This window comes from Durio zibethinus, chromosome 17 (genome assembly GCF_047325235.1).
Source record: "Durio zibethinus cultivar Kanyao isolate XHJ-2024 chromosome 17, ASM4732523v1, whole genome shotgun sequence".
NCBI lineage: Eukaryota > Viridiplantae > Streptophyta > Magnoliopsida > Malvales > Malvaceae > Durio > Durio zibethinus.
The window spans coordinates 18180086-18191744 of NC_143178.1; the positions used below are offsets into that span (position 1 = coordinate 18180086).

At 32.0% G+C, this 11659-nt stretch overlaps 1 protein-coding gene across 13 annotated transcripts; it reads left to right on the plus strand.

The window, feature by feature from the left end:
- Positions 1–4373: 4373 nt before the first annotated feature.
- On the plus strand, positions 4374–11074 carry LOC111282557 (uncharacterized). 13 transcript variants are annotated; one of them, XR_016329258.1, is made up of 13 exons: positions 4374–4501; positions 5757–5980; positions 7046–7115; positions 7300–7496; positions 7817–7892; positions 7969–8052; positions 8135–8214; positions 8312–8438; positions 8560–8619; positions 8720–8770; positions 8854–9012; positions 9808–9947; positions 10615–11074. XR_016329258.1 is itself a non-coding variant. In XM_022870718.2 (13 exons), exons 2-13 carry the CDS (start codon positions 5826–5828, stop codon positions 10785–10787), a joined length of 1365 nt encoding a protein of 454 aa, XP_022726453.2. In that variant the 5' UTR covers positions 4374–4501; positions 5757–5825; the 3' UTR covers positions 10788–11074. The 13 variants fall into 13 exon arrangements, 11 of the variants coding, with proteins under 11 accessions (XP_022726453.2, XP_089602648.1, XP_089602650.1 ...); XM_022870718.2 differs by having other exon boundaries at positions 9815–9947; XM_089746522.1 differs by having other exon boundaries at positions 8854–8925; positions 9815–9947.
- Positions 11075–11659: the final 585 nt, after the last annotated feature.

Consider the following 11659-nt stretch of genomic DNA (forward strand, 5'->3'; position numbering starts at 1 on the left):
TTCATAATATATAGCAAATTGTACCAATGTTCTCCATGCCATCACAAAATGGAATTAAACATATGCATATAGTGATGTCTTTAGAACATTGAATTTGCATGTTCTTTTCTAATTTATAAACACAACTAATTTAGACATTGATGAGCATTATTCAAAATGCTAGTAACCGACAAATGCTTCAATATTTTTAAAGATATGCCTTTTCTTTTAATTAATCATTTGATTAGCCTTAATTGTTGACCAAATTTTAGATATTGATACTAACATAAAATTTACAAAATATATGGATGCTATAGATATACATACTTAATGTATTTTACATTACCACCGACAACAATTCTTCATGAAAGTATATATTCATTGCATATAATAAACTTACATTAACTTATTATATTATAAATTCAAACAATTTATAAATGCTATCATTAGTAGGAATAATATTTCAAAACTCAGACCTTTATAAACCTTATAGTTATAATAGTTTGATATTTTCTTTTTAAACAAGCATCTCTTTAATCTCCTACCTTTTGTAAGCCAGTTTCATCAATCATAGTTATACAACAGGAACAATTATATTCCAAATTCTTGAGTTTATTTATCTTACTTGTTTTGGCCATCAAACACAAATTGAATTATACCTTAAACTTTTTCTTTGTGATTGTTCACAATAAAATTTTATTTTGTAAAATTACTTCTAGTGTAATATACTCAGCAGGCAAAATACATGTCACATTGTCGATGTTTATGATAATAACAATTATTTTGTTTATTATCCACCAATTAATTAATGAAACACCATAAATTAATAATAATTATTCACATATATCAATTTAATTTTAATTGATTTTCATGAAAATTTAACACTAGCTAAAATTTGAACCAATTATAAATTTTTAAAAAATATATATCTATTGGGATTTGCCTTGAATCTCACATCGAAAGTTATAAGAGTTTTGAGTTTGTCTTGTATCTCACTTCGAGAGTTTAGTAAAGATAAGTAGTTTTACCCTTATAAATAAGATGTTTTGGTTTTAGTTTGGTAATCCCAGATAGTTAGACACCAAGAGAAAAGCTAAGTGAGTAGGCTATTAAATGGTGTAATTGAGTTTTGGGTTAAGTTTTGAGTAAAGAGTTTTTGGTGACTTTTCTCATTCTAAAAGTCTCACAGTTGTAAAGATTTATTTGTTAGTGGATTGAGTTTGGAGTAGGCCATTTTGAGTTGGGTCTAAACAAATATATTTTTATGTTTTTATTCTTAAATTGAGCTTGCTATTTTGTTCGTGGCTATTGCATGTGCATGTTAATTTTTCAACAAGTGGTATCAGAGTTATGGTGATTTTCAACAAGTGGTATCAGAGCAAGGTTCGTGGAAAGAAGAAAAGACAGGCCCAAGAGATCATAAAGTAAGTGTTTCAAGATGTCTCAAGAAGGTATGTCTAATATGCCTATGCCTAAGTTTGAGATTTTGTTATTTGATGAAAAGAGTAATTTCATGTTATAGCAAAGTATGATTTAAGATTTATTAGTACAACAAGAGTTGGATCAGGCATTAGAGAGTAGTAAGTCTGAGGGAATGTCTAACGATAATTGAAATATAATTCAAAAGAAAGTTGTTAGTACTATTAGATTGACACCAGCTCTAGACATAAATTATAGTGTGTTGATTGAAAGTACTCTGAAGAGTTTATGAGATAAGTTTGAGGGTATTTATGCATCAAAATTGTTAATTAACAAATTATGTTTGAAGATGGATCTGTATTTATTGAAGATGAAAGAAGGTACGAGTCTTCATAATCACCTGAATGAGTTTAATAGGTCGATTTCTTAATTGCTGGCGATTTTTGTTGGTAAGTTAAAAGATAAAAAGAAGGCTTTAATTTTGCTATCATCTTTACCTAAGTCTTATAAGCCTTTAGTTCAGACTTTATTGGTGGGTAGGTTTACTTTAAAGTTGGATGATATAATTGCTTTGTTGCATGGGAACGAAAGGTTTATGGAAACACAAAACTCATCACCTATCGAGAATACACTAGCTATAGAGGGTTTTAATAAAAGGAGGACTGAAAAGAGGATTGATAGATCAAAAAGGAGATTCAAGTCAAGAGACAGAGATTATGTGACATAAAATGTTATTATTGTGGTGAAAAGGACATATCCAAGTGCTCTGTAAGAAGCTGAGAAGGGATATGATTGCTTTTAAAAAGATGAATGATAAAAAAAAATCAGATGAAAAACAGAGTGATACTGCTGCTATTGTGTCTAATGATGATGATGTCGTTTTGATGACTTGTATAGATAAAATTCAAACTTTAAAAGATGATAAAGGTTGAGCTTTGGATTCAACTGCTATAGTTCATGTTTGCACTGATAGGAGTTGTTTTGTGGAATTGGATAAGAATGAGAAGTATGAGGATATTGTGGTTGCTAACATTGAAAATGTCCAGATTCAAAGCATTGGGAGTGTTCGGCTTAGATCTTACAATGGTGTTGTTAGGACACTTAATCATGTAAGGTATGTATCGAGTTGTAGCTATAATTTGATTGCTTTAGATGAGTTAGCTTATCGGGAGTACACATATTATGGTAGTAATGATTGGTTGAAAGTGTACAAGAATGGTAGTGTGATTCCACAAGGGAATAGGGTAAAAAATCACTTGTACATGCTTGATGGAGGTTTGGTTGCTGGGATCCTTATGATGAAAGAAAAGAAGAAAGGTAAGTATGTTAACTTTGCAAATACTATTGAAGTGTTTGGAGATTTAAGTCAATAGAGGATTTGTTAGGATTTGTCGTGAATCTCATAATCCCACATTGAAAGTTATAAAAGTTTTAAGTTTATCCTGTATCCCACATCGAAAGTTTTGTAAAGGTATGAAGGGCTTCACCCTTATAAATAAGATGTTTTAGTTTGGTTTGGTAATCCCAGATAGTTAGACACTAAGAGAATAACTAAGTGAGTAGGCTATCAAAGGGTGTAATTGCATTTTGGATTAAGTTTTGAGTAAGGAGTTTTTGGTGACTTTTTTCATTCTAAAAGTCTCACAATTATAAAGATTTATTTGTTAGTGGATTGGGTTTGAAGTTGGTTATTTTGAGTTAGGCTGAAACAAATATATTTATGTGTTTTTATTTTTAATTTGAGCTTGCTATTTTATTCGTGGGTACTGTATGTGCGTGTTGATTTCCCAACAATATTAACCTTTGATTTATAAACGACCAACAAAGATAGAACTATACAAATGGCTTGGCTTAACTTATTATCTCAATTTTGATGTCATGATTTAAAAATAAAACTAATATTGTAACCAGATCTTATTTTCTATATATATTCTTCACTTACATCTAATTTTTTATGGTAAATTCTTTTACTCATTTTCAATTGTTTTTCAGAGAAACCATGGGACAATTTGCTTATTCTATATATAACCAACACATGACAATTAAACAATCAGTAATTTCATTAGAACCCAATTTAATTCATTACTTAATAGTAAGTGATAATTCTTTTGGTTGTAAATTAATTCATGTTTTTCTCTTTTATATTTTCAGGCTATTTCCTATTTTAGTTTTTATAAGTATCGATTTTTCAAATAGATATAATACAATTCATTAAACCCAATTATGGAGCCAATTTTAGTATATGCATAAACTTATACAATGTAATCAATATTTTACATACTGTGTTTTGATTTTATACACTAATGAAATTAATTATTAACGTGTTGATCTCATTCAATCAATCTTTTTACCAATAATTATTCAAAAAAAAATATATATATATCTCTACTAAAGATCTTTATGAAAATTAACATTTTTGTCCATAAAAATATTAATCTTTTGACACCTTGAGTCTCTTATAATATTGATCTTTGAATCATACAAATTTTTTTCTTGTATCTTATTTGTACGAAATATAAATTTCTCATAATTACCATTAAACTATTATAAAAAATGAATAAGAGAAGAGAAATAATAAAAAAAGTTTTGATTTTGAAGAGTGAAGAACACTTTTTTAAATGTAATTATGTTTTTTAGGATATAACAAAGTTTCAAACTTTCTAATCAGAAGTAATGAAAATGATTATACTGAAAGATTTATTTTTAATGAATGAATAGACATAAATTTATATTAAGATGATGATGATTTTCTATATAATCATAAGCTTTATAAATAATAATCTATTTATATTTAAATAGTTATAATTATTTATCATATAATAATTATTGATTCAAACATAATTATTTATAAATAAAATTAATATAAAAATTAATTTTATTAATTAATAATTAAATATTTTTATTCAATCTGAAATGTATCACATTCTATAAACAATTTATATGTATTTTCTTATGATTTTTGATTTTTTATAGAACTAATTTCAAATGTATGTATTTATCTTAATTTGGAATAATTGGTTGACAATTTCTTACACGCATCGGCAAACCTTCTCCTTTGGCTACACGCATCGGCAAACCTTCTCCTTTGGCTTCAACTCCAATTGTATGCATCTCTTTCACTTTGATTCTTGGCGTTGCTGATTTTTTATTCTTTTTTAGTTCTTTGTCTGCTTGCTTCTCTTTGTTTGATTGGTTGTTATATGTTAGAACTTGGACGTCGGCTCCTTTCTTTCTTTCTTCTGCTTTTGCTTCCGTGGGTAAAGTTACTGCTGATTTTATGTATTCTTTTCCTCCCTCTTTGGCTTTGCAAACAACGATTATCACCTTCTATCTGATAAATATTGCTTGTAATTTCACACACACATATTATTAATTTTCAATGAAAGCTTGTCTGCAAGTCGTTATTACTCTTTGGATCACAAGTCTTTTATTATGAGAAACCGTAATTGATTCATGGTACTTTATGTGACTTGTTCGATAAAAGGTGTATTTCAAACTGATGGCTGGGGGACTGGTGCAGTGGGTTTCAATGGGGAAAACAGAAGCTTAAGAGGAAGGGTTTGTTTCTGTTGTTCTTAGAATGTTTGGAATGTCATGCTTTATTTGTTTGTGGAGGAAAAAAAGGATTCACGCTAAAAAGTCTAGAACTGATATTGCCACTCTAAGTTGCATTTTGGAGGTGGTTCATAGCAGGCTTCATGGTATAGAAAATATAGCAGGGGATCTGATTAACCCAACCCTCTGTTAGAACTGGGATTTGGAAGATCACATGTTTGCCTAGGTTTTTGCTTCGTGGTGTATGTGAAGTTTGTCCACTGCTTTTTTGCAGTTTGTTTTATTTGGAGCATGCTTGCCTCCTTACTATAACTTAAATCTCATTTTTCCGAAAGAAAAGAAAACACTTGATGGCTGGAATAATGAATCAGTATTCAATGGTTACAGGATTAAGTATATGCTACAGTGGAAAACGAACTAGAATTCAATGATTTGGTAAAAGACCGTGGAAAACGAAGTGATTAATAAAGTCCTAAAGACTAAATTCTTCAATTGACTTCTGTTTGTTCTGCATTAGTTTATAAGTAACTGCTCTGTGCTTGTACCATATGTTATTTAGAAATTCACTACATTATAAAGCTTTCAGCCTTTTGTCTGTGCACTACAGGCTAAACATGAAGATCTCTAGGTCTCATACTGAATCTTGGATGCATTGTATCACTTTTAGAAGAGAACATTAAAAAATTTGCCTGCTTTTTCACTGTTCTTCATATACAAATCAGTATATCATGGTACAATTTTTCGGTTCAAACAGAAATGCATTCCTTGTTTGGCTCTCAACCATGAATGCTTTTTCCTTGTAGGTTTAGATTGATCGGGAACTACATTTCTTTGCACATTTGAAAGAGTTTTACATCATCTTCTTGACTGTAATGAGTAACAGTATTGAAGATGATTCATTCTCTAAGCCTGTTGGAAGACGGTCTATTTTCTATTATGGTGTGGGTCACATGCTAAATGACATCACTTCTGCATGCTGGTTTACTTATCTCTTACTGTTCTTAACAGACATTGGGCTCTCCTCTAGGTATATGTCTTACTACTCAAGTTCACGTCTTCATGATAGATTTGCAATATATTTTTCCTCTTTAATCTGATTGTGACTTCTAACTTGTGTGTTTATCTTAATGGCTATGAATAAAAAATGATCTTGAGAATGCATATTGTTTAGCCTATCTCATGCAGAATTTGGTATTAGTAAACTCTTATGTAGTAATGTAGATAACATCCCTGCCTTTCATTGTTTACAGAAAGTGAGTTTTGTTGGCTGTTGTTTCAAATATGTATAAGTCTTTCAAAGGAATTTAGGTTCTATTTATGCTTCCATTCTCAACCTTTCATTAATCCTGTCTGAAAACTCATAGCATGTGGAGGGAAAAAAGGCATAAGCTCTTAAAACTCCAATTTGCAACAGTAAGCGTGTCCATGTTGATGCAGAATTGAGGATCTGAAAGCATTATTAAATGCATGTTCACAAATATACACATTTTGGTAGGAATGAACTATAGGACTTGGATTTTTGTGCACCGGAAGATAGAATGTAAGTTTTAGATTAGGAAGGTTTATGTTGACCCCACTGTCCTGAATTTTATGATGATTGAAGTGTTTTGTATACAACAACAATAGAGATGGAACCACATGCAGAATGACTTAGAATTCTTTGGTCTTATGTTGGAAAGGTATATATGCCCATATACTGTCACCATGAATAAGGATGGCAGTTGTGTAGGAGGTGTGGGCTCCTCCCCACCTATCAACGCACAATTGCTACCCAATACCTTAATTTGAACCTTCTTTGGTGTAATCTCAGGGGTTGTCATTTACAATACTCATCTTGGCCATGTGATAAAAATTTATCTACCACGTTCAACCTTTTTGCCTTGAACTTATTATTGTTGTTTATTGCATTAAAACATTTATGATTTTAATGTAGATTGCTTTTAAAATATTTTATTATATATGTAATCTCTTGTATAGTATCGTAGTACAAGATTAGTGATGTCATACTGTAAACCCTAAACCCTGTATTTTTTATTATTCATGTATTTTTTTTTTTTAATAAATCTAAGGTTCCGGGTATTTTCTTTTGTAGGGATGCTGCTACTGTGATGCTGTCCGGCCAGATAGCTGATGGTTTAGCCACCATATTTGTGGGTGAACTGGTAATTTATGTCAAATCTTTGTTTTAATACTTGTCATGATGCATGCTTTATGTGCTTGTTTTGATGTGCAGCGTGATTGAAATTAGCACTATAATTCTAATATTGAGCAAGAATTTTCAATTTATGCTCCTTTCTTTTTATCCTAATGATTTGTGGCAATAATTATTTGCTATTTGCTTGATAGATAGACAGGTTTGGACATTTCAAAATATGGCATGGTGCAGGATCTCTCTTGGTTGCTTTTTCATTTTCGTCCGTTTTTGGTGGTTGTATACCTTGTAAAACCCTTGCTAGTTTTTCATCAATGGTAGAGACTGTTTCATACAGTACATTTGCTGCAATATTTAATGTTGGCTGGGCTGCTACTCAGGTTTCACACATGTAATGTTTCTATAGCTTAATTTATCTTCCTGTTGAAATGTGCATGATATGATATTTAATTATTATAAGCAGAACAATGGGGCAGAAAACATAGTTTTAATGTCAGATAGAAAAGCAAAAGCTTTAGCAAAGTGCAGGAACTTACTGCAAAAATTCACACTTTCCACAAAATAATGATTGGATTGGATGAAGTTATATTTTTTTCTCTAAATTATTATTAAGTGCTTTAATGGATTGTTGTGACAGGATATCATTCATATTTTCCCGTTAATCTTGGAATTAAATTGCTTTTGCCCTGTGTCATAATTTTTCTATCGCAGGTCCATGGTGAATTGCATCACTTTCAATTCAACAAGCAGAGTAGTGCTGGCAAGCTGTCGGAATGCCTTTACAATGGTCGGTTCTCTCGCTTATTGATTTGATGCATGGCTTGTGAGTATCATGGGTGATGTTAAATTTCCTGTTAATCTAGGTTGCAAATCTCAGCCTATATGGAGTTGCTTTAATAGTATTTGGTATCAGCACAGCAAAAACACGTGCAGATATTGAAAATCAGGTATGGTTTTTACAGAAGATGTGATCCTTATGTTAGGATTTTTTATTCTCACATAATCATTATATTGGCCTCCACTGAGCAGTACCGTTGGATTGCATACTTATCAATATTCATTGGATGCTGCTTTGTGGGCATATTTCTTTTTGGAACAAAAGAACCAAGGTGCACTGTATCTTGAAACAGAATTCCCCAGCTTGTTTTGCATGTTAGGCTATTGTACGTTGTTCCTTACGGTAAGAATTTTCGTATTTTTATGCAGATCAAAGGCAGGTATATGTGCAAATATTCATGCAAGGATTTCATGGACTTACTGGTTCCTGAAAATTCTTTACTATCAAGTTGCTCTTGTTTATGTGCTTACAAGACTAGTACTCAATGTTTCACAAGTAAGCATTTTTTTTCTTTGATTTATGGTGCTTAGTATAACTTTTGCTATTTTGAATGCTGAAGACAAGAAATCTAATATTACAGGTTTTAAACTTAAAGAATTTTTTTTTTTGTGTGAAGGCATATCTTGCATTCTATGTAATTAATGATTTGGGGATGGCCCAGTCTGCCAAAGCTTTGGTATGTGAACAGAACTTGTTGTCTTTAGATTAATTTCCAGTCTTAAATTTGTTTTGGAGATGAATGCTAAGCTTAATATCTTGTCTTATTGATCGGTTAGGTTCCTGCCATTATCTATATTTGCAGCTTCATAGTATCTGTTCTTCTTCAGGTCTGCCCTGTAAAACTTGGTTTTGTCTTTGAAAAGCTTTATATAACTTTTTAATACTCAAGCACTAGGTTTTCACCTTATAGGAGGTTGCATGGAATGGCCAACGCTTGAAGGCTTATCATACTGCTGGAGGAATTCTTTGGATGTTTTGTGGTGTAGGGATCCTACTCTTACCTGGAAGCATGAGTGTATTCATGTATGCCATATCAGTATTTATTGGAATAGCTAATGCATTGATGATGGTATGTTGGAAATTCTGTGCCTTGCTCTCCACATTGCATACAATGTAAGATTGGTCATATAGTGGTGACAAGTTCGCGATCTAATTAAATACTGTCTTGAACGTTGATTGTCACAATGTTTGGGGGTTAAGCTCAAATGGCTTTTGAATAATACTCTTAGTCTAAAACCTTACTTAACCTTACATCCACTTTGGAGCCATATGTTGGCAGTAGCTATTTTAATTAAGAAAAAGCTGACAACATCTAGCCACTATTCATTGTTCAGGTCTGCAATATAACTTTTTTTGTAGATGAATGTTTTTGGGCATATGTTAGATTGTTGGTTCATTGTCTAGTTTACTAGTTCTGATGCCAAATAAATTAATAAATTTTAGGCACTCTGCCAATATAACAATACATGGGGTTTATTTGTCAGCATATCAAGATGCTTAATTTATTACATCCTGCATTTGGTGTCTTATGTTACATTATATGCTTGCAATTCAATTGAGGAGATGAAACCTTGTTGTATGAGTTTGTTTATTCCTTGTGTTTCTTTGAACCAATTAGAGTGAAGACATTTGTTTTTTTATATATATTTAAAATTTGATCTATATATTCTTTTCTCAAATTATATTTTGATGCAGCAAATTTAGAGCTCAAATTCCTTACGGTCTAAATTTGATATTTTTATTTTCTTAAATCAATAGAAAGTTTTTAGTGCTCCAATGCAGCAAACTTTAGATATCTTATTTTCCTTTTCCTATGGTGTTTTAGTTTGTTTTTCTTTCATGTTGCTTATTCCAATTTTAAAAGAATGTAGGTGACTGCAGTAAGCATGCAGAGTATTCTAATTGGTGAAGATCTTAACGGTTGTGCATTTGTTTGTGGATCCTTGAGCTTCTTGGACAAAATCTCATGTGGGCTTGCCCTATTTGTTCTTCAATCCTATCAAAGTAAGTTTTCTGTCATATTTGAGTGCTTGTTCCACCACTCGTCATTCCACTTTTTCTCCCTCCCCATTTGTTGGTAAAAAACAATGGAAAAAGAGCGATTCGACATACTGCCTTATAACTGTCTCCCTCTTTTAGAGCTGAAGATGATATTTCAAGAATCCTTCATAATGTGTGAATGGTATAATCTTAATTACCAACATCAAGCTATTCTAAGCTTGTAGCTACACTGCTTGCTTTGAGATTTGCATATAATTTTCGCATTTGATTGCATTATTTTTCATCTGAATTTGAAACCTCATGTACAATGTATATTGCAATTTCAACCTGCCTTGTGACACATGGCCAATGGTGTCTTGTTTGATGTGCATGAACTGTTATGATGATTTTGGGTTATCCAATTTGTAGACTTCATCTGATGGTATTGTGAAACAGAGTTTGAACATTTCATAGGCGCCAACTTGTTTTGGTTCCTTCCTATACTTGCATACATCTCTAAAAGTTGCAGTTTTTAGAGGTTATCATCCATAACCTGCTAGTCAATCTTATTCCAGACATTTTTGTCTTCTATAACTCTGGAAAATTTTTTAGTTATTCACTCATTCTTCCTCGTATGCTAGCATTGGTCCACAGGCAGAAATTCTATTTTGAACTGTAAATTTTGATGCAGGTAGCTCACCTAGAGTTGCAGGAAACTATTCAACAGATGTCTATTTTTCAGTTACAAGATATGGTTTAGGACTCGTTCCAGCGTTTTGTTCACTTGTTGGAGTGGCTGTTACTAGCACCATGGAACTCCACACCCCATTTTCTAAACCACTGATGGAACCCCTCTTAGAATGATGTCTGGAACGAGCCGCCAGAGAAGGATTCTAGGATGTATTTTGTATTTATATCATGCAATTTATAAGCTGTCTGTTTCATTTATTTTTATTTATTATGGTAAGCCATTTGTTTCATTTACATAGAAAAAAGCAGGTACAAAAAATTCTCCATAAGGGCAAGAGAAACTGAGGGGCAAGGAGATAGGGCTATATAAATAAAGCTCATGCCCAAGCTGTAAGTAAAAGTTATGAGACAGTTGCACCTTTCCTGTGAAATTTAGTCGTAGATTCCATTGGACTTGAGAATTGATGATTGCTAAACGGTTTAAGGCTTTAAGCATTTTTAATCAGTGTCTTTGTTTGGTATTGTTGTAGCACAGAACTTAATTAGGAAGAGAAATAAGTAGAGAAGAAAAGTTCTTTATAGGTTGTTTGGATCGTAAAATCCAATATTACTGCTCTCTAGGATTGACTTTGGGCTTTTCCTACATAGATTAGATGGAAGGCGAAAAAGGCCACCTTCTGTGGGCTCGAGTCATGAGTGAGATAACATTTTAGAAGAGCTAGAATTTTAACCTTGTGTTAGGACTTACGGGTCAAGGGACAGAACTTATGGGCCAAGGGATAGTCAAACAGTTTCTATGCATAGAATAGGACTCCCAAAAGGTAAGTTATGAGGCTTTACTATTGCATTCTTATCTTGTGCTTCTATTTGTTGATAAAAAATTCATTCATTTTAGGAGAGACCTTGAGCATGCAAGTACTAGTGTCAAATGGGTTGGGTAACCCATAACATGACATGATTCAGCATGGTATGGTTCGTGTTTGGCATAACTCATTGTTATAATTATGAGTCGTCCCAAGTATGATTCATATATTTGTGTTGTGTTA